Here is a 23,219-nt window from a genome sequence, read left to right on the forward strand (position 1 = left end):
TGCTAAGTTACTCTATCAATGATCATTGATAAATCAGTCTCCAAACCACAGCCAGCCAGGGAGAGATCGCAGCCCAGTAGCAGGATAGAGGGGCTCTGATGGAGTCTCAGAAAGGGCTTCACTGAAGTGGGGACATTTCAGGTGTATCTCAAAGCAAGAACAAGCTAGCTCTGGACCCCTGGGGGAGAGATGTTTAGTAGAGGTTAAAAGCACATGCAAAGTCCCCGAGAGAGGTCTCTGGAAAGGACCCATGGAATGAAGGCCTGACAAGTTTAGACAGAAACTGGGACAGCCTGGGTCAGACTTTTTCCAGTGGCTTTGGTTCCCACATCTCAGCCTGGTTCCTCTGTGAGTCCCTGGCTCTTTCTGGTGTCAGCTATGTAAACCTGTAGATAGCCTCCCTACTCTATGTTTTTGTTTGCTCTTGGCTGACTCACACCTGTCCTGGGCCAGAGGAGTCCTACTTTTGGGCCACAACTGCTGCTAGGATGAGAGATAGTGGCTGTAGGGGCATGCATCTCTGGCAGATATGGGAGGTGGTTTATAGTTTTGGATCCCAGACAGTAAGGTTCACTGTCTGCTTTCTACCTCGCACAGACATTGGGACTCCTCAGAGAGGCCAGTGGCGACCAGACGCTAGATACCTGCCTCGTTGGGGAGGCGGGGAGCCAAGGACCCAGTAATGATATGTTTTGAGTTTATATCTTGCAGAGCGTTGACTGCCTGTTGGACACTGTGCTGTGGATGACAGGGTTCTCCACATTTACCCACCCACACGGGTCAAGAATACTGGCTAAACCACACAGTGGTACAGGTCACAGAACTAGTTTGAAAAAAGGACAGGGTGATCTAGACTGTGCAGAACTGAGTGTGCGTGTGGGTGCGTTCATGCCTAGTTCTGCAGGCCTGTCCCTGGGCAGCTTTGTGCTTGGGCAACCTCTGGCCATCACAGCATGCTCTAGGGTGCTGTGGCAAGGAGGAGAAGCTGAAGGGTGGCGCGATACTAAGCTATCTGAAACTCAAAGTGTAGCCAGAGCGTGGAGAGGGGGCGCGGAAAGGGGGCTCAGAAGCTGGGAGAGAAGAGCCCTGGTTCCTAGGCTTCCTTGCGTGCTGGTTGAGCTTTGGGCTGGGCGAAGATGTCTTGGCAAAGGCCGAAGCTCCGCCCTGAGGCGGGACCTGTGGGGCGGGGCCTCAAGGCCCGGCTCGTCCCGCTCTTCTCCGCCCCGCGCCGCGCGCAACCCGGGCTCTGAATTCACCGACGGCGGGTGTGCAGACCGACGGACGGTGGAAGGCGGAGCAGCACACCTGGTGAGTATGGGCCCCGGGTTTCCACGCAGCTATCCCTCCAGGTTGGTCATCTTCTCTTAATCCCTGGCTGCGTCCCTCCGGCCCTCCAGCCCCCACTCTTGTCCCTCAGGGTCTCCCAGGGTCACTACCCCCCTAGAGCAGGGAAGACAGGGCCTCTCGGTCTGGCACCACCCCATCGGCAGTCACACACTGCCACACACGCACTCACGCTAGCAGAAGTTACTGCAAGCCCTGCAGAGGCACAGGCCACCCCAAACCCCAGTTCAGACTCTCTTACACAGGGGCTGTGCACACTAACCTCTTCTACATCCCTTTGCACTCGCATGCTTTCTTTCGCACACACACCGACCTATCATTCAGGCATCCCTCAGACATGCAAGTGTGTGTGTGTGTGTGTGTGTGTGTGTGTGTTCGACACCCATAGAAAGTTTGGCCCAACACTGGTTAGTATGCCATGCTTATCTCCATCTGCTGTTTCACACACATCTCCCACACAGGCCTGTGTCTGACACAGACCTGAAGGCAGAGGGGACCCCACACTCAGGTGCACAAAGAGCGTCGCGGTCCCTAGTGCCTGTGGCTCGTCTGGTGAGTGAGAGCCTCAGCACAGGGAGAAGGAGGTGGCTGCTGCTGTTAGTCTTGGCTCACTCTTGTTGTGGCCTGGGGTCTCAGTCTTCAGGGGTGGGTGTGCTTGGCTCCTCCCCAACTCTTGTTTCTCTCCTCTCTCACCCCAGTCTCCTAGGCAAGGGTCTATCCCTTCTTCCTCTGCTCTCCTGAGATCTTGCCCATTTGCTTTGTGCTGATGGGCACTTGGGTCATTCAGAAGGTGGTCTGAGCCAGCAGGTGTCCTGTGACAGGCCAGAGAGACAAAGAGGATTTTTGTGATGTGGGTAGATGTTGCTCAGAGGGTGCTGAACCAGCCTTCCCCAGGAGAGCCGGGGCAACTTGAGTGGCAGCAGAGGGCTCCTTGGGCTTGGCACTGAGTGAAGCTGAGGCATATTTGTGATGGAATGACTGGAGCTCTGTGCCTCACTTCCCCGAGGTGCCAACTGTGTGTGTGCAGGGTGCAAGACCCCCAAGAGGAAAGACAGGATGGGAGGTGTTGCCAAGGGCGGGTACCCCCTTGGCTTCCTGCCCACACCTCCATCTAGAATGTAGAACACATCTGACTCTGAGGTGCAGACCTGTCAGCCCTGGCTGTGACTGGCTCTGCGTGTTTTGCTTGGCTCTCGATGTGCTATTATTGTTTTTAAAAATCTAATTAGCTGCCAGCATTTACTAACTAGCAGCTTTCACAGAAAAGTCCGGATTTCCGTCTTTTCTTGAAAAATACAAGCTCGGGTGGCTAAGGATTCACATGCATTTGTGGTGTGCTTCAATCAGTGCTGCTTGCCTGCCTCTGTTAGGGATGGCCCAGACACACCTTTGCCTTCCTTCTGGGCTCCTGTCTGGCCTTTGGAGACTTGTTCTGCCTGTGTCCCTTTGAATGCCTTGCTCCCTCAAGGGTAAATCCAGGCTAGCTCTGGCAGGCCGTTAGCAAGCCTCCTGCCATTCAGTACCTCGATCACTACAGAGGTGGGAGTGTCCAGGACTCAGGTCTACAGAGATCCTTGCAGTTGGGTAGACTTTTTGTGCTGGTCTCTGGGGTGATGTCCTGGTGTTCCCACAGGTGGAACGTCAGAGCTCCTGGTGGACCTGAGGTAGGCCTCACATAGCATTTTTCTTCTTCGGATCCTGAGAGCTACTCTGTGAAGCCATACTGGTTGATAGACAGAGAAGGGAGGCTCAGACAGAATTCAGCGAGCCAGGGAGAGTTTTCGCTCCCTGGAGCAAAGTTCTCTGACCTTCTAGCATTGAATTCTGAGAAAGGGAGACCCTGATGTCTGTGACTGTGAAGTTTCTAGAGTCTTGCTCATAGCACACAGTAGGTGCTCAATAAATGCTCCTGGCATGACTAAGGCAAGGAAAACTGCTCCTTGGGATTAGGGCAGAGCAGAACACAGGGCTCAGGAGTAAGATAGACACAGCCTGGCCTACGTAACCCTTTGAGGTCTGATGATAATGACAGTTCCCTTTGCTGTGACTCCTATGGCCATCAAAGAGCTCACAAAGTCCAGGTAAATGTATGGCACCACTCAGGTGCATCCTCTTGGACATCTGGCCTTGGTGAGCATTTTTTACCCTGTATTCCCTGAGCTAGCCTTGGCAAATGAAGACACCACTCAGAGAGGGACTCAGGCTACCACGAAAGCCAAACTCAGGTTCCTGCAGGCAGCTGCTGAATGGATGGGTTAGGGTATGGTGGCTACTGTGTTATTCTAAGCTGAAATTTCTATGGTCTTCCATGCTCTTCCTCTGCATGTAGCTGATTGTAGGTATGCTAAGTGTCCCTGTGACATGTGGCTGCCTGTCCACAGCTCAGGAGACGCAAGGAGGGGAGCAGTCATTCACTGGACTTTCCTTGGTGCTTCTTGGAGATTTCCTGCTAGGTAGATGGTCTAGAGCTAAGGCTTGGGCCTGTCTCTGCCCTCCCTTTTCTGGGCCTCAATCTTCTCTTTTGTACAGTAGAGATTTCTGGCATTTTCCAGTGCTCCTGAGCTTTCAATGAGAAGGCGGAGGTGGGGATGGCAGTCTAGCATTTTGTCCTGGCTAGGTACACATGCGGAGCTCAGGGGAGCTCGGGAGGGTGAAGCAGATGCCATGCAGCTGATTTTCTAACTGGAGGGGTGGGGGTGGGGAATCAGACAGGAACATACTGTGGAAAGAGGGAAAGGCAGCCAGGCATATGCCCAGGTGGAGCGTGCGTGCGCATGTACTATGTAGCGGGTTGTGCTAGACCTTACTCTGTAGCCTAGGCTTAGGGGCTCTTTGAGGAGGGATTTCTAAACTGAGATATGGTAGCAATGGTAACAGTTAGTACAAGGGGCCTAGGCTGAGATTCTCTTTGATGTCTGTGAAGGAGGAAAAGGGAGGAGGTGGAGCTTTTGTGGGAAGGGGATGGTAGGGATAGAGAAGGTGTGGGGTGTGCAGCAGGGAGTTTGAAATTTCCTGGAGATTTTTTTTTAGTTTGTTCTGTTTTGCTTTTTGAGACAGGATCTTGTTATGTAGTTCTGACTGGCCTCAACTCACTATGTAGACCAGGCCGGCCTGAATTCCCAGAGATCTGCCTGCCTCTACCTTCCCAGTGTTCCAATTAAAGGAGTGTGCCAACATGCCCCAGAGGTTCCTGGAAGTTTGAACCAGGAAGCCCTGAGATGCAGGTCCATGTAAAGATGCTCTGGACTCATCCCAGTTCCAGAGGCTTCACACCTCTTCAGAATGGCTCCATGTGGCCGCTGAGCCCTCCTCAGAGCCAGGCCTGAGAAAATACATGCAAATGAGGAGCCAGGCCTGCGGGGGGGGGGGGGGGGGAGATGACTCTCAGCTTCCCCTGACATATGGCGGTCAAGTGGAGGCCACCATAGTCTTTTGTAGCATACTATGCAACTGTAAAAATTAGAGGGTAGATTATGTGGAAAGATCTAGAAGGTCTGCTGGAAGAAGAAAACGAGGAGCTGCCACTTGGGTAGCCATGCTGCTGTGTGTAAAATCAGAACACACATTCACACCGGCCTGCATGTGCAGCAGCCACTACCCAGAGAGGAAAGGTGTGAACTGTGCTCACCTGGGAGGGGGCAGTGCCAGAGAGGTGAGACTTCCCCCTGAATGCCTTGTTATATTTGGGGTTTGGGGCCTTGTCAGTGTTGTCGGCTCAGGACATACAGGAGAGGCTGGGGGTGTTCTGGCAGTAGCAGAACCTGTGGTTAGCGTGCATGAGGCCCCAGGAGCCACCCCTAGTGACACAGAAAATAAACCTTCAAACTTGACACAAAGCTGAAAGCCATCAGTGAGTGGGTGTTCACTTGTGAGTGTTGGGTGATGACTGGGAGTTGCTGCACACATCCCTGTGTTCATGACCTCGTTGAACAGACCGACTTTTCTCTGGAATGACCTGTGAAAGTTTCCACGGTGATTGCATTGTATGGTGCCAAAGTCATGCTTGGCAAAGTCCAGCCAGTGAGCAAAAGGAAACCCTTCCCCTTTCCCCCTCCCTCCCCCTCTCCCTCCCTCTTTACTCTTGCCTTCTTTCCTGGTCTGTGCACTCCTGTCTGGAATGGGCATTTGGCATTTGGATGGGAGCATGTGTCCTCACTTGGTCTTAGGCACATAGCCCAGCTCAGGGGGCTGGCTCAGACCCCACTCTTGCATGAGAGAAGCTGGTATGAAAAAAAAATCCCTCTTGGCCTCCCATGAGGTTCACAGCTCCGCTGCCCAAATATTGTGCTTCTTCAGTCTTGCTGATCCACTCAGCATCTAAGCCTCGGTTTCCTTACTGTAAGGTGGGTATTGCAATCCTTCTCAGTTTTGTCAGAGAAGACACACCTTCATTCTGCCAGTGTTCCCTGGGCATCCAGTGCGTGTGGAATGCTTCTAAGTGTTGAGGATAACACAGTGACCCATCACAGAGCTTGATTTGGTGGGAGACACAGACAGGGGCAGATGGTACACAGGTCCCTGTGTGCAAGGGGTGGATGAGGATGCCTAGGACAGGGATTGAGGGTAGGCTCAGCGTTAGGGACCTCTGAGTAGGTACTGCTGCCAGGAGAGACATTCAGACAGAAGGCCTGTCAGGAACAAGTGACCAGAACCAGCTGCAGGATGAGACCTCTTCTCGCCCCATGACTGAGGGTTATGGAGGTGGATAGTCATGGAGGTGGGTGGCCCGGCCACTGGAGGTACCACACTCATAGGGGATTCCAATGGGTCAGGCAGAGGTCTAGATGAGATACAAGATCTCCATGGCTGTGGCCAGCAAGGCAAGCTGGAGGTGACATCAGAGTTATCTCCTCCTTCCACTAGGTTACCTCCTACCTCCTACTATAGTTGGAAGTTGGAGCTGCGACCAAGGTGGTCATGTTGGAAATGAGAAGTGATGAGACTCTGGGCTCAACTGAAGATGGAGATGTTGGGATTCCTGCTGGATCAGACATAGAGTGAGGGAAAGGGAAGCTGGCACAAGACCCAGGGGCCCCCTGATGATAGATCAGAATCCTTGTATCATTTGGGCCCACAGTGGTCCAGCTCCCTTCCTGAGGCCTGAAAGCTCCTCTGTACTCTATACCCTTCCAATAGGCTAGAACCTGGTGGCAGGGGTAAGGGAAGGCTCTGCATACTAAAAGGGTGAGTGGAGACGGTAGGATGGGGGCCTCAGTGGGGGCAGTGAAAACTGGTAGGCTGTGGCCACACTTAAGGATGGTTGAGAGTCTAGTGGGCATTTTGTGGGAAAGTCCAGGGAGGCGCTTGCTGGAGTTGGGCTCTTGAGTTAGCTCCCCAAGATTCCTTGCCAAAGCAGATGCACAGAGGGGAGGAAGACAAGATGTCCTGTGGCAGTCTTGAGGGTCAAGGGATGCAGCACACACAGTGTAGGTACATGGTCAATCTGGAGGAGAATGCAGGGAGTTCAGAGGCCTCAGAATCTGACCCGTGAGGCAGCCAGGTTCAGCTGAGCCTCAGGGAGCTGGGGAGCTTCCTGGACAGGGTGGGACCACCATTTCTAGGGGAAGAGAGAATAAGAGAGATGGGGTCCCCGAGAAAGCCTGGCTTCTTTTGGTGAGTGGATCGATCATGAGAGGGAGGTAGATAGAACCTGGGCATGCAGACCCCCCCAGTTTTCAGCAAAAAGCCAGTGACAGGCATCTCAGAATACTCTGAACATGGGAGGGACAAGGCCAGAACTCTGAGGTGACAGTGCAGGTGGACTCAGACTCTGAGAAGGCATGATCTCTGGTGTCACACTAAGGAGGAAGAATGGGCAGGAGCCAGCTCTGTCCACCTCCAAGTCTTCAGTGGTGGGTGCTACCGGCCTGTCTTTTCCCAGGGTCCCTTGAGGCTCAGACCGTGCGTCATTTAGTCATTTACAGCCATTGTCTTCGAAGTTACTGTAACCTGGAAACAGTACAGAAATGCCTCTGCATGGGGGCTGATTGTTGCAGAGAAAGTGCAGGTCTAGGGGAAGGTTGCTTCCTTCCTCGGGGTGGGAGCCTGACTGTATTGTCCTTGGCCAGGGTTCCCACCCACGTCTTCCAGCTGATGAGGAAATGGTGCCACCCACCAGTACTGGGCAGAGGCCAAGGGGATGGTGGGAGCCTCTGGTGTGGGGGCTGGGTCACTGAGCACCATGTGCTGAATCCACAAGAGGACATTGCTTGAGGTGGACCTGGTTCCCACAGGTCTCTCATCCCACTGGGGTTCAGCAGGCTCACCCTGAGGTGGGGACAACCTTCCTGGCTCTGCTGACCTTTGGGTCCAAGGATGGCTTGCATGTGGGAAGAGGCTCTGGAGTGTGAGGAGGGCCGGGCTGTATGTGGAATGTGTGGAAAAGCCCCCTCCCGGGGCTGATGGAGACGGAAGGATGGTCACAATATGTATGTCACCTCCCCCTGCCCTCCTCTCCACTGCAACACATGCTGGGCAGGTGAGCAGCACTGAATGGTGGCTTCTCTCTTGTCTGCTTTTCACTCCTCTGGTTGTTGAGGTGTCATTGTCAAATTGATCTTTGGCCTTATGGTCCATGGTGCCTCCAGGGACCACTGTCCCCTACCTGTGACCCCTAGCCTGTATGTCCAGCCCTGACTTTTATCCAAGGGATCATTCAGAAGACCTAGAAAGTTCTGATTTTAGTATTCTCTCAGCCTGGAAACACATCAGAAAAGCATTGCTGTAGGGAACCTTTGGGACCCCCGAGCATCTTCCATTGCAAGTTCTCTTGAGTCTGACGTATATTCTGAGAACTGATTCTAAGGTCAGTGAGATGAGCCAGGGAGAGGTGTGTGTGTTTATGTGTGTGTGTATGTATAGAGAGATAGACAGACAGATAGACAGAACAGAGTGTAGTGCATGTGAAAAGGTAGGTAGCCAAAGGGGAGGTCCTCCTGAGACCCAAGAATCAGTGCATCAGGACATGTGATCCCGACACATAGATTGTCTTGTGAACGCAACCTGCCAATGCGCTCCAGTCTCCGACATGTACACACACATGTGCACACAAGAAAACACTCAGGAACACACACCCACACTCACGTATACCCAAAGACAAACACTCCCTCCTTTTAAAATTTATTTTTATTATTTTAATTATGTGTGTTCCTGTGTGCATGCGTGTGAATGCGGTTGCCCTTGGAGGTCAGAGGCCAGAGGTGTCAGGTCTGGGGTTACAGGTGGTTGTGACTCAGGCCTGATGTTGCCTGAGTTCTCTGGAAGAACACAGCAAGTGCACTTAACCACTGCGATATCCCCCGACTCTTTCATATATACAGACACACACTCATAGGCACTCACACACAGGTCCACATATAGGTTTCTGAAAACACTTATGCTCAGTCAGTGTACTTTCACACCCAGCACAGACTCCTACGCTCAACGCAGTCTCTCTCCTTCCTCCCTCCCTCCTCCTGCCCATTCCCACAGAGTCACACACATTCGCGTGGAAGAGACCCTGTTTGTTCCTGAGTTCCTTAGGCAGTACCCCTATCCTCTGCACAGCAGATGCCCAGGCTCCTCGGGTGATATCCCTGGTCCTCTGTAGTGAGTCACTGGGTTCTTCAGCCTCCGCACCACCTCCTAATCCTCTCAGGGTTGCAGGGGATGGCTTCTCCTGCAGGGAAGAGTATTGCTGGGGCCCTGGGTCACCTGCTTTGAGTTGCCTAGCACCCATGGGTTAGATTTTGAGCCCCCTCTTCAGGAGCACCCAGCTTGGTCCTGATTCCTTGTCTCTGCTTCAGCAGTGGTGTCTGACTGTCTTGGCAGGTGGAAGGTGGGGTAGGGTTTCTCAGACCCTTGGCCTGCTGGTTGTACCACGGCTCGGACCAGATCTTGCTGGGTTTTGCACACCACCTGCATCTTTGGCAATCTTGAGAAAAACCCAAATTCTAGGTCTGCGCCAATAAATTGTTGCTTGGCAAAGGCCCTTGGGAGTTGCAGAGAGGCCAGTTGCCCTCTCCCTTGGCTGGTTTCTCTGTCCACCTGTGTTGGCAGCTGAGGAAATGGGTGCAGAGATCCAATCAGTCACCAAAGGACCCAGAAGGCTGTATGGTCTGAGCAGAGGAAGGCAGGACATGTTGGGGAGAGGGTAGTGGTTGTGCCCCTCAGCTAGGGCTGGAGGGCTGGCTCTTACTCTGAAAAGGTGGGAAATGGCCAGGTGAGGGGAGCCTGTCACATATACGTACATGACCCTGGAAAAGAAATAATCCTCAGGTGTCTCCCAAAAAAGGCCCCAAGAAAGAAGGAAAAACCTAAGCACAGAGGAAGCCAGGGCAGGTGAGAGCCTGACCCAGTCCTGGGGGGACTCCCTCTCCCCCACAGATGTGTGGGTGTAACACAGTTGGCTCTTTGGGCCTGCAATTTGTGGGAGCCATGCTGCCTCCAACCCCGTCCTCCAAAAGCCACCTCTTTCTTTAGGAAGAGATGGGCCGGCCCTTCTCAGAGGCTTGGATTCTACAGTGTTGGATTTTCCTTCAGCTCTTGCCTGGCAGTGTGATGAGCCACACTGGCTTCCAGCCTTGCACGGCTTCTGGCGTCTGATGCCATAGCGCGGAGTGGGCAGCAAGGTCTTCTCTTCTACCGTCTGTGTCTGCTTTAGATTTGAGGGTTTTTCCTGGTTTTATAATGGGAGGAGGGGGAGGCACATTCCAATTTCAAGGCCTGGAGCAATTTTTAAAACAATCTTTTAATAGGATGGAAATTTTGAGGGGCCCTGTCTGTGCTGTCTCATGCTGGCCTCTGTCAAAAGGCTTTCCATTTTATTTTATTTTCAGTCTCTGGTGAGGATAGTGGTGGTTCCATGCAGCAGGCAGGACTGAGCTCAGAGAGCCATAGCCTCTCACCTGGACACAAAGCAGGGGAGCTCACTCAGCTGGGATCTCTGCTGGGCCAGTCTGTCTCCAGGGCCTGAGCTCTGGTGATGGTCCCCAGGGCAGGGAGCTGTCTGAGGTGCTGGCCAGTGGTGGAGCCTTAGGCCTTGGTCTGTGCTGTGCTGGGGGAAATAATGAACTTTGACTCAGGACTTCCCTTGCTCTGTGACATCCATGGGCAAGCCTGGGTCTTTACCTTCATCCATACAGCCACTGTCCACTGGCCAATGATGCCGTTCATTCCATACTGATGCACCAGCCACCACCTCCCCCATCCTCCATCTCCTCACCCACCCAGCCACTACCCACCTCTGTCCCCCACCTCCTCATCCACCCATTTGCCACCCACAAACTTACTGAGACACTCATGAATCTACCTTGCCATTCTCTTGTCCTCACTTGCCAACAACCCACCTGCTCAGTTCCCCATGATCTGTTCACTAGCATTCACTTATTTATTTATTTTTTTTTGGATAAGTTCATGTATATATTCATATACCCACCCATCCAACTACTACCCATGTACCCACTTATTATCTACTTATCCATTCATCCATCTACCTACCTCCCCAGGCACTCAGCCACTTTCCCATCCATCCATCCATCCATCCATCCATCCATCCATCCATCCATCATCTCCTCCATGCATGTATGCATCCAACCATCCATCCATGCATCTATTTATCCATCCACCCAGTCACTCATCCATGCATCCATACATCCATGTATCCATCCAGCCACTACCTATCTACCTACTCCCCCTTTAGCCACTTCCAAACTCGGCCTTAAGCATGGGATGGGATTATGGGCTGCAACAGCAGAGGAAAAATATCCCTGGTTGGGGTAATGCTAAGAGGAGGGTTTGGGAACCAGGGAGAATCTTCTAGTTTGGTAGGAATTAGTTCTTAGAAGGATTCTAGAGGGAGACAGTTTGGGAGAGATGGGGGCTTGGAATAAGGATAAGAGCTTGATGAGATCCTTGGAGTGTTTAATTTCAGCTGGGAGGCCAGGCAGAATTCTCTGTCTCCACAGAATATGCTTGTATGCCTGTTAAGACTTGGGAGCCAGTGACAGCCTGATTGGGAGTTAGCTTGAGTTAGCTCATTGCAAGGTTTGGCTTTTCAGTTAGCTTCAAGTGCAGAGTGGGCCCCAGTAGGTAGTCCAGGGGCTGTTCTTGGAAAGAGGGGGTGTGCTGGGTAGTCCCATCCATCCTTTGTGTCCCACAGAGGTTCAGTGTTGGCAGAGCCCGCCAGGAGGGATCAGTGGAGACAGCCCAGGTAGGCAGGACCTTCAGCTAGCCACAGGGAGGTCAAGGGTGCACAGTCGCAGGCTGGATGGAGCCCCAGGTATGAATGCTGAGATCAGCCTTGGCGCAGGCAAGCTCTTCTCACTGCTCCACCCTGGGACTGCTTCCGCTTTGTAGGCTAGTAACAGGGGAAGGCAAAGATGGAGCAGCCCAGAGCCAAAAGCAACATTTTCTTTTCTCGAAGGTTAATTAGGAGTGCTGGGTGTTACGCTGTTTAATTTTTCACCTGCTTGTCCTGGTTATGAGACTAGCAGTTCATACCCATGAACCCAAGGGTCAGCCCTCACCCGACACTTGGCAGAATTCTATTCTTTTATTTCTTAGGGAGGAGTGGGAAGGGAGGGCGAAGCCTGGCTGTTCCATTGAGAGTTTGTTTTTCCAACATTCTCATGACCTCACCCTGTTGAAGGAAAGCCCAGGGACTGGAGGGTGAGTGAGGAGCTGCCTGGTACCCCAAGTCCCACATGGGGCCAAGCGAGCTTATCCAGGTTTTGTTTTTCTGTTTTGTTTTGTTTTTGTTTTTGTTTTGTTTTAAGACTTAGTTTATTGTTACGTAGCCCAGGCTGGCAAATGCTTGGGCTGCGGCATTCTTCCTGCCTCAGCTTCTTGAGTAGCTTGGATCATAGATGTGTGCCACCATGCCTGGTTCTGGGGCACTGATTTGTTTCATGACTTGGATTTGGACTCAGCACTTCCCTCCTTCTATTCTCAGGGTATTGGGTGGGTGGGCGCCCCATCCTCTTTCACTCACTGTCTTCAGCCTTAACAACACTTTCTGGCCTGCCCCTTGCTCAAGTCCTGTGCCCCAGTGGACCTCAGACCCTTCCCTGAGTCCCTCTGTACAGCCAGGCATCGTCTGTGACCAATCACACCATCCCATGTTCTAACTTTGGGTCCCAGGAAAGGAAGGAAGTAGCACCTCAGATAGAAGCCGTACTTGATGGTGGTTGGCAGTCATGTGTGGCTTCATGTTCTTTCCCATTATTCCCCAGTTCCCTGCCCTCTTTCTTTGGTTGCCTTTTTCTGAATGACTTGGTTCCTTTTCTTTTGAAAAATGTCTTATGGAGGAAAAGCACATGTACAAAATGTCCTTCAGTGTTGGGGTGGAGCAGGAGGGCAGAGCCGTGGGTGGCACCACTTCCATCAATCAAGAGGACATGGCTGTCATTGGAAGGCACTGTGGCTCTGCAGACCCTTCTTCCAGAGACTTGGTAACAGGGAGGCATGGCTCCTAGTTCTGCCTCCTGCCTCATTCTATAAATAGGGGTGTCCAGCCTTTTGCCATTGTCGCCTACAGTTGTGTGGGCTACATTCACAGATCTGCTGGAACCATGTGTCCTGCAGGCTGGAGGTTGGACATACCCACTTGGCAGTCTAGGTTTTTCTAGATTTCCTGCTTTCTAGGACTGGGATTGTCCTCAGACCTTGGAAGGGGATGTGTGCAGCTTCTCTGAATTCCAAGCATGCTGTTACCCAGTGCCCTTACTTAGAGCAGTGCATGCCGAGGGCTCTGCCGAGCTTCCCACTCACAAGAACTGTGTGGCTGAGGTGTGCTTTCCATTGCTTTTCTCCCTTGTCACCTGACCGCCTGCATGCCACTCACAGTGTGCTAGACTGACTCATGTTCTGGGGCCTTTGCATATGCATTTCCTTTGCCCATTGTCATCCCCAGACCTTTGGATGCCTGTGCGCGCGCGCATGCACTTTTTTTTTTTTTTCTGAGTCTCAGTTGAAATGTCACCTCTTTGGCCTTCTTTGTCCTCTTTTTACCAAGGGTGTGTCTAGTTCTCTGTCACAATGCCCAGACTGTCTTACTGATTTCTTTCCTGCCTTTTTTCTACATTAGGTTATTAGTTCCAAAGAGTCTCAGCCTCTTTCTTTCTCTCTCTCACTTACACACATATCCGTGTATACTCTATGTTTGTTTTCTGGTTGTTATTTTTTTGTAGTAGTCATCTCACTATGTAGCCCAGGCTAGCTTTGAACTCATGATTTTGTGCACAGTTTCCAAAGTTCTGGGATGACAGGTGTGTCCTAGAGAGAGGACTACTGTTGTTCTTGTTCACTGTCCTATATTGGCACCTGGCACAGGGCTGATGGGGGTGAGGTGGGGAGGTACTCTCTGATGGTGGGTCCTCATCAGTGAATTATAGTTAAATGAAATAGCCGTGTCTGGGCCTTGCAGTCTGCTATCTGGCAGTGTGTCTGTCCTGAGGAAGTCAAGTGAGTATGAACTGCTAGCTCCTGACTAATGGCTTGTGCCAAGAACAAGCTTATTTTCCCAGTGAACTAATGACTTCCTTTTATCAGACGAGGAGTGCTGGGTCACCCTCTGATTTCCCTTTTGGCACTGGCTGCCAGGAAGCTTACTACTTAGGGCAGGCTTCATGGGCAGTGCTTGCTTCCTGTCAGGTCTTCCCTGTCTCCTCGCTGTGACTTAATCACTCTTTTGGATTTTGGCTTAGGAGTGCATGTGTGAGGTTTTTTTTTTTTTTTTTTTTTTTTTAAATTTTGGTAAATATGCACATACCTTTTTGATCATTTTTGAGTGTGTGGCTCAGTGTCATTAAGAGGAGCTACAGTGCTGTGCAGATGTCATCATTTCTGTCTCTAGACTCTAATCTTGAACAGAAGCTCTGGCCAGTCAGTACTGGCTCCCTTCCTGTGTCCTGCACCCACCCTTGTGCATTCTGTCTGAGTCCGATTGCTTTATCTAGTTTTATAAATGGACTCTTTAGTGAGTGTCCATTTTGACCATCTTGTCACTGGGCATCATGTCCTCAAGGGGCATCTGCTTGTGCCAGAATGTCCTTGCTGAGGCTGGTGGCATTCCATTCTCTGGATAAGTGGGTTGTCTTTAATTGCCTCTCTGCCAGTGGGCGGCATGCAGTGGTGAGGGTGGGCATGTGGGATTAGTTTTAATAGACATGATCTTAGCTTTCTGGGCGTTAGGTGAACCCAGAATAATATGTGCATTAAAAGTAAGTTCTGGACAATTTTAGAACCAAGCCATTGTCAGTGATTTTGCTTCTGTATGTCTGTCTGTCTGCCTCAGTGTGTGTGTGTTTGTGTGTGTGTGTGCATTTAGCTCTGTGTGTCTGTCTCTGTGTGTGTCTGTGTGTCTGTGTCTCTGTGTCTCTGTGCATTCTGTGTGTCTTTGTGTGTGTGGGTCTGTGTGGGTCATGTGTTTGCTTTTGTCTACATGTCTGTGTGTGCACTGTGTGTGGCTCTGCATGATGACATTTCCCTCTCACTTGGAGACCTTAGTTGTCAAGTGTTGGCTGCTAGTGACTCACACCTGTACCTTCTCCAGCTGCTTGTTCTGGGCTGGCAGGTGTCTCCTCATCTTGGCATGCTGTAAGGTAGCTCTTCGCTGTCTTTGGTAGGCTGAGGGCTCAGCTCTGGTGCCCTTCCCCTTCAGGCTCCACTGGGGGCCTGGTGTGCACTGAGGCTGAGACCCTAGTCCATCTCTTCTCTCCCTATCCTTAGGATCTGTCTGTCGAGGCACAAATACATGTCCGTATCCTAGACTTGAGGCCAGTGGGGGAACACGGGGCACATTTCTCAGCACTGAGGGTCTTGAGGGCTGTAGGCTGTTGGTTGGATCTGAGGAGACTGACACGCTGAGGGTGACTAGTGGCTAGTCACAGTGGCCACTGAGTAGAGGGTAAAGAGGACAAAGTAGAAGAATTACCCTGAAGTTTAAGGCTATCCTGGTCTACACAGTGAGTTTCAGGCTATCCGGGGTGACATGGCGAGACAAAGGAGAAGCCCAAGTCTATAGAATCATGACTGGGAGCTCTCAAATCTCACAGACAGCTAGTGAGGCTAAGCTAGGCCAGGGCAGCTCAAGGCAGTGTGGACAGTTCGGTACCCTAACACTAAGTCCTGTGGGTGGAGCTGTGTACAGACTGCTGGCTGCTGGCTTGTTTTGTCCTCTGGTTGGATATGGGGATGGGTCTGGCAGCCTCAGGGTGGCTCCCTAGCCAGGTTGAACTGATTCTGCCTAGCCAGTGAGAAGGGCTTGCATGTTTGCTTCCCTGCTATCAGCCCAGCTGTTTGCACTTGGAGGGCCAAATGCTTGAGAAGTGTTTAGGCATATAGCACCAGGCTGAGGCTTTTATTCAGAGCAGGCTTCTGGTTAAAACAGGACTTCAGATACACAGCAAATGAATTTGTCCTAAAGATCGCAGGGCTGTACTTACCCTAAACAGAACAGTTCATGGCTGTTCTGAAATCCCTGGTTTTTATTTCCTAGTTCTAGCAGGCCTCTTCTGGTCAGAATCAGAAGCTGTCAGAACTGGAGAAGCATAAGCCTCTCTTAGTATGGAACTGAGTCTCATACAGAAGTGCTTCCTTGTTGACGGTTTCCTCTTCCACAGCTTAATCATCTACGGCCAATTGTGGTCCAGAATGCCAAGTAGAAAATCTCAGAAATAAGCATCACAGGTTTGAAATGGTGTGAATTCTGGGGCAAGTGATGACGTCTAGTGCCCTCCTGCCTGGGCCCTGAGCCGCTCTGTCCAGAGGATCCATGCTGTGTTCGCTGCCCTCTGGCTAGTCACTTAGTAGGCTGTGGCATTGTTATAGAATGGTCTTTAAGTAGTCCTATGCTACTTAATCATGGCTGCAAAGCACAGAAGTGCTGACAGAAGAGTTGACAGAGGTCAGCAATGGGTGTCTTCCTCTTTCTCTCTCCACTTTACTTTTTGAGGCACAGTCTCTCACTGAACCTGGAACTCAGTGATTCAGCTAGGATGGCTGGCCAGCAAGCCCCAGCAATCCTCCTGTCTCTTCTTCAGTGCTGGGTTACAGGCATGTGTGGCTGCACCTAGATTCTTAGATGGGCTCTGGGGATCAAACTCAGGTCCTTGTGCTTGGGAAGCAAGCTGGCCCAGTCCCCAGCTCCCTCAGTGTGTGTCCTTCTATTTCAGGAACACTCTTGCTTTGCACATGTGGGGCTGCCACAGTGACTGTGTTTCTGTTCTCGTTCCTACCCTTCCCACTTGGTGCTCCATTTTGAAGATAAGCTTGGTCCTTGCTTTCCATCCTGTGGGGTGCATCAAGGGGTGTAGGTCTTGGGCTGCAGGCAGGACAAAAAGGGAGAAGTGGCCACCTGGGTCTGGAGGACAAGGGGCAACCAGGGGGAGCCAACAGTGGCTATGACAGTAGGAGGGAGAGTGGGGGAAACAGGAGCTGTGGCCATGGGGAAAGGAGAACTGCCACAGTATACCAGATGGAAAGAGGAAAACAAGCAAGGAGTGGACACCCCAGCCTTTCTGTCCCTCCCTTTGACTGGATAGAAAGCCGGAAAGCCAAGATGGGGTCGCAGCAGAGTCCAGCCTCCCTGGCCCTGAGCAGCATAGCTGGGGTCAGACAGCCAGATAGTGACTTTCACAGGAGCCCCATGAACTCACAGAGCAGCCCGGTGCTCCTTGAGTGTGGAGTGTGTGCCAGCTGTATGTGGTCCCTTGTATGTGTGCTAGCTTGTATGTGGTGGCTTCAGGACACACCGGATGGAGTTGTCCTCACATGGTGATGTTCTAGCATATGTCTTATTTTTACCTCACCTCTGGAGGGTGGGGCTCACAGGGGAAACTGTGGGGGACCCTGGCTACAGGTGATTGAGCCCCTTACTCTGGGGCACGTCATTCGTGAATGTAAAGAAGCCCTTGGAGGCCTGTGGAGTTCAAGGCAGGTTTGTGGAGGCTGGAGGCTGCTTGGATCTTCCTTCCTCTTTCTACTCTGTCAGCTTCTGGAAGGGTGGAGACTTAGTCAGTTGGGGTGAGCCCTCAGGGCTCCAAAGATCACTCAGATTCTGTAGTACCCTGCATAGGCACAGGCTCCCTCTTCCAGTGTCATTTTTTTATAGTATGCCACCTGGCTTCCCAAACCCTGCCTGGCCCAAATAGGACTTCACATCCCTCAGAATATCCATAGCCCTTCAACTGTGGCTTCCTCTTGGAGGCTTCCAAAACCCTTGCTCCTTTCCCCGCCTGACTAAATCCCGTCTATCTACAAACTCCATGGATCTGATCTTCATGGTATCTGTCTGTTTTGTGCTGCTCTCAACACAGGTGTGCACATGGTCGTCGTCATGCCCCGGGCTGCTGGCAGACCACATGTCCCTCACTCACCAGGGGAAGCCTACCTGCTTTTACCACTCTTTCCCTCCTCACCTGTTGCCAGCTCCTCCCAACCCCCCCTCCCTCCACCGGAGTTCCTCACCTGCCTCCTGCAGCTCTTGCTTCAAGCTTGTGCTGTCCCGAGCCTGAAGAACTTTGCCTCCAGAAAGCTATTGGGTCTCAGTCAGATGCCACCTCCTGTCAGAAGCCTTCCCTGACTTCTCAAGACAGCAGACTTCTCAACCTGACCCTTACCAACGTCTCTCTTTATTGTGGGCACATACCATCTCCCCCCAGGGCCATCAGCTCTGGGAGCTCAGCCAGGTGGCTCATCTTACTGGCTGACAAACCCTGAGTCCCTGGACATACTTAGCATAGATTGCCAGTCAGCTGGTGGCCGCAGCTGGTGGAAATTAGCCTGCCATTATTTCATGCTGCCTTCAGGGCTCAGGCCATGCTGACAGGCCATATTTACCCTGCCTGACTTGGAGGGAGCTGGGCGGCCCAAGCATGTCCATTCTTCAGAAAGCTCAGTGCTCTCTGAACTCCTCTTTCCCACCACAGACCTTCAAGAAGTTGCCATCTTCTTAGTATTTGAAGTGTGAGTTGGCTGTGGTGGTGCAGACCCATAACTACGCCCATGCTTAGGAGGCTGAGAAAGGAGGCTTCTCTTGCATTCAAGGACAGCTGTGACTACAGTGTGAGACCTGTCTCTAAATAAATAATACATAAAAGAATTAAAAAAAAGGACAAATATTGAGGCCCAGGGACTATACTTGGCTGTATTTTCTACAAGATAGAAAACAGGGCTGGGCTTGCCCGTTCAGTAAGGCAGGCACAAGGACCTGGGCTCAATCTCTAGAGCCCATGTAATAATTCCAGGCTTGGTACCACGTCCCTGTAACTGTAGCTCTGAGGAGGCAGATGGGAGGAGCTCCTGGGGCTCACTGGCCAGCTAGTCTAACCTAACTGTCGAGTTCCAGCCCAGGGAGAGACTCTGACTCAAAGGAGAGGGACAACATTTTTGAGGATGAAATCTGAGGTTGTCTTTTGTCATAATACACATGTGCAACAGGAACACTCAAATGTATACACATGTGTACATATGTGTCCCCCAGAAACACACACACACACACACACACACACACACACACACACACACACACGCGCGCACACAGGCAAATCCACACGCGTGCACACAGATGCATACAGGCAAACCACACATGCACATACATGTGCACATCCACGTATACACAAACACACACACACACGTGTGCACACTCACATATCAAACAGGCGCTGTCAGAAAGAACTGATGGTGTGAGAGCATCCTTTCATGTGCTATCTAGGGAATGGCCTGACACTGAGTCACTGTGCCTTTGGGGACCTGTAACTTTTGTAGCAGTGAGGCTTGGTGGAAAAATGGCATCTGAGCGGTTGTGGAAGACTTTGAGAAGAGCAGGGAATGGGAGTGTGGAGGCTCCTGGCAGCATTCCTGATTGGTGGGGGGAATTCTGCCAGTGCTGAGCATGGCTGGGGGGACTGGCTTCTTCTTTCTGGTAATGGAAGCCAGACAGGCTGTGTGTATGGAAGTGGCTCCCAGATCACCCTGGTGTCCCAGGGAAAGACAGAGAGGCATGGTGGGGAGATGGATAAGCTGAGCATAAGGCAGGAAGGTGGGGGTGTGGCTTGGAGTAGCAGTGAGAGCTGGTCTTGGGGATAGATAGGACAGAGGCAGTGAGATGCTGTGAGGAGATGGCAGGAGCATCCCAGGTTGACCTGGAATTCCCAGGGTCTCATGGGATGGATGAGCTTAAGCTCTGGAGTCTGAGGTCTGGGGGTGCAGTATACACAGAGTTAAATGGCTGTGTCATCCTGGAGGGGGCCTGTGCCTGCCTGGCACCCCTCACTAGACCCCCTGACTAGCAGCCGGGTCTGGGAGTGCATCCAAGTGTTTTGGGGGGAAGAAAACTGTTCTGCTGGCTATGTGCAGATTTGGAAATGGGAGTATGTGTGCAGGATGACCTATGAGTGTGTCTGGGCAGGGTGAGGCCACAGTGACAGACTGAACGAGCATGCACTCATGCGCGTTCCCTTACCTTCACCCGAGCGTGTGTATGCGAGAGAGACTGGGCTAGATGACTCAGAGGGCTGAAGTCACCCTGAGTACACAGATATAGAGCCACAATTGCTTCAGCATCCATGGCTGAAGTGACACACGCTCCTGTCCCTGCCTCTTCCCTGCATGTGCATGTCTGTGTATGAGAGAGAGCAGGACTGAGGGATGCATGAGGGTAGAAGGGCATGCCTAGAGGTAGAGATGGCTGTGTTCTGTGTGTATACATGCCGGGGTGTGCCCCTCCTCTCTGTGTGTGTCCTTGGTGTGACAGACTTTCTTCCTATCTTCCTAGGGCCTCTTGAGACATGATGCTGCTCCAGGAGCCCTCGGCAGTGTGGCTGGCACTGGCTCTGGTCACGACCCTGAGTCCGAGCCCAGGCATGGCAGTGCCGTGGCAGGACTGCACAGGTGCCAAGTGTCCACCGCTGGAGAACTGCATCGAGGAGGCACTGGAGCCAGGAGCCTGCTGTGCTACCTGTGTGCAGCAGGGCTGTGCCTGCGAAGGCTACCAGTACTACGACTGCGTACAGGGAGGTTTTGTGGATGGCCGTGTGCCAGCTGGCCAGTCCTACTTCGTAGACTTCGGCAGCACGGAGTGCTCCTGCCCTCCAGGCGGTGGCAAGATCAGCTGCCAGTTTATGCTATGCCCCGAGCTGCCACCCAACTGCATTGAGGCCGTGGTGGTAGCTGACAGCTGCCCGCAGTGCGGCCAGGTGGGCTGTGTCCACACTGGCCGTAAGTACCCCGCTGGCCACACTGTCCACCTCTCACCCTGCCAGGCCTGCCACTGTCCTGATGCTGGCGGTGAGCTCATTTGCTACCAGCTTCCTGGTTGTAATGGGAACTTCTCAGATGCTGAGGAGGGTGACTCTGGGCGGCAGTACGAAGACCCCTACAGCTATGACCAGGAGGTGGCCGAGGCAGAAACCACTGTGGCCATGGTGAGTGAGGTTCAGGCAGGTGCAGAGGGCCCCCCTGCTTCTCTGGGAGGTGGGAACCTACCACCGTCATCCATCCGAGCAACCCTCTGGCCAGCTGCCCTCCCCAGACCCACGGCAGCTGCTGCCCTGGGTCCCCCAGCCCCTGTGCAAGCCAAAGCCAGAAGAGTGACGGAGGACATGGATGAGGAAGAGGAGGAAGAGGAGGAAGACGTGGAAGAGATGGTGGTCACTGAGCCACCAGCAGCAGGTGGTCCTGGGAGGCTGGACAGCTTGCCCACGATATCCCCAGCCAGACCTGGTCTCCCTGTCCAGGAGAAGGAGGCTGAAGCCAGGGCAGGGCCCGAAGAAAACCTTATTCCTGATGCCCAGGCCACTCCTCACAGTGCTGTGCAGGAGGGTGCTGTACCCCTGCCTAGATCGGGCCTGGCTGGTCTCAGCCCATCTCTGGCCACAGACAGCCCTCGTGAGGACCCAGAGCAGTCCAGCAGTCACCCCACTCTATCCACACTGCCGCCTGACAGAGTCCAGGTCTCACCTTCCCCAGAAATGCCTAAAGAAATACCTCAGCGTCCGCAGTTGCTACCTCGATCCCGAACAGAAGAGGACACGGATCCCAATTCAGTACATTCTGTCCCCAGAGGTGATCCTGACGGTAAGGCCCTTTCTGGTGTCCCTGGTAGGGCCACTGAGGCTGGAAGGAATGGTCGCTGCCTATGGGCTCCTCGCAGCTTCCATCTCTCAGGACTGAGACAAAGTGGGATGGCTTGGTGGAGGTTCCCATGGCTGCTCTCTTGAAGGCCTAAGACAGAGTGGTACGAGCCAGGGGAGGTCTCAGCAGCTGCCCTTTCATAGGCCTGGGACAGAGGGGTACAGAGACATTCTTGTTCTTGGAGGCACAGGGTTCCTGGTGGGCTCTGGCTGAGGGCATAGAAGGTTTTCTTCATCGGAGTAGAGCCCAATCCTGCCGACTGGAGTCCAGGGGTGTCTTAGTGGGAATTACAGGGCTCTGCAGACCTGATCAGCGGCCCTTGAATGTCCTACAGAGGCCCAGCTGGTGGCACAACACGTTCTGTTGTGGTTCTAACTGCTGCTCTTCCCAGCAGGAGCCTGGTTAACCTGTCAGCTCTTTTCTCTCGGTGCCACTACGTTGGCTTACACCTTAAACAAGGGAGAAGCTAAGGTCCCTATGGTGACCACATGCTGCCCAGTGGCCTTCTAACCTCTTCTGACCCCTCACACTTCCCCATGGTCGGCTCAGGCCCACTGGGTTCTTGGCCATGCAGCCTCTGGCCCAGAGACCTTTGCATTTGCCACAACCTCTGCTTAAGATGCTCTGGCAGGTATCTGGATAACTTGGTCCTTTGCATTGTGCCAGGCCAACTTCTCAGGGTGCCTTCTTTGCCACCCGCCTTCCTTCTTGCAGCTTTGATCTCTCTCAGCCACTGCTGACATTATAAACAAATTACTTGGGTCCTTGCTTATTGTTTTCTGATATTTAGCGTTACACAAGCCAGGTTTGGTGCTGAGCCCTAGAGATGCGGTTTTACCTGCATACATTTGGCACTCTATAAGTGTTGGGTGATGGATGGAACCAAGGGGAGATCCCTGTTTACCTCCTCTCTTCCTCATTCTTCTTCACCCTAGTTGACTCTTTGTCTCCCTGATCTCTCTGCTGCTCTCAGCATTTGCTTACATCGGTTCAAGCTCAGGCAGCACCTTCCTCAGGAAGCCTTCCCTGAAGTCTCATCTTCCTTCAACCCACCAACTCTCCCTGTGATAGCACCTGGGAAATTGTGTGCTTTCTAGAAGCTTCTCCCTACAGCCAGAGCCTCTGTCTTGTTCAGTCCTGTACTGTTCACTCTACACATCCTTGTTAGGAGTTATCTGTGAGCAGGTAGGTCCCAGTGGCCCTGGAAAGGCAAGAGTGGACCGGTGTGGCTCTGGGTTCCCGGCTTTGAGAGTTATAAGGGAGGGGTCTGGGAAGGCTTTCAGGCAGAGTGGATGTGAGAGGCCCTGGGGTATTCACACTGTGACCACGTTCCTATCCTGTTGCCCCCAGCTGTGAGTGGGCTTTTTATCTGCTAAGTGTCTGTGAGAGCTCCCATGGTACTTGCTGGTCACAGGGTGTGTTTGGAACATGTGTATGGGCAGCACGGGTGCTGTTGGGGGCTGTGAGGCTTCTGTGGTCCTCCTTCTACAAGAAGCTCTGCCTCCAGCTTGCTTTCCTTCCTGTGACTCCCTGCCCCCAGCCTGCTAGGGAGGTGTGGCTATGGGGGAGGCCTGTGACTGACTGACTGGGACTGGGGCCCCAGTTGTTCTCCACCCAGCCCGGAGTCTGGAATTGCAGGGGGCAGGGAAGGTCTAATGGAGTGCACGTGTGTGGGAGGGCTCAGTGCCCTTGGCCTGCAGCCTCTGGGTTTCCAGAATAGAAACAGCCCTGGCTTCCCCAGCTTCTTGTTGCCAGTGGCTCTG

General features: G+C 52.6%; 1 protein-coding gene across 2 annotated transcripts in view; it reads left to right on the forward strand.

The window, feature by feature from the left end:
* The first annotated feature begins 1,170 nt into the window (after positions 1–1,170).
* Fbln2 (fibulin 2) overlaps positions 1,171–23,219 on the forward strand; it is a 58,263-nt gene continuing 36,214 nt past the window's right edge. For both annotated transcript variants that reach the window (XM_021639289.2, XM_021639290.2), the window contains exons 1-2: positions 1,171–1,308; positions 20,099–21,399. In XM_021639289.2, the coding sequence (XP_021494964.1) occupies positions 20,112–21,399 (1,288 nt within the window). In that variant the 5' untranslated portion in view covers positions 1,171–1,308; positions 20,099–20,111. The remainder of the gene's footprint in view (positions 1,309–20,098; positions 21,400–23,219) is intronic.

The sequence above is a fragment of the Meriones unguiculatus genome, chromosome 5 (assembly GCF_030254825.1).
Source record: "Meriones unguiculatus strain TT.TT164.6M chromosome 5, Bangor_MerUng_6.1, whole genome shotgun sequence".
NCBI lineage: Eukaryota > Metazoa > Chordata > Mammalia > Rodentia > Muridae > Meriones > Meriones unguiculatus.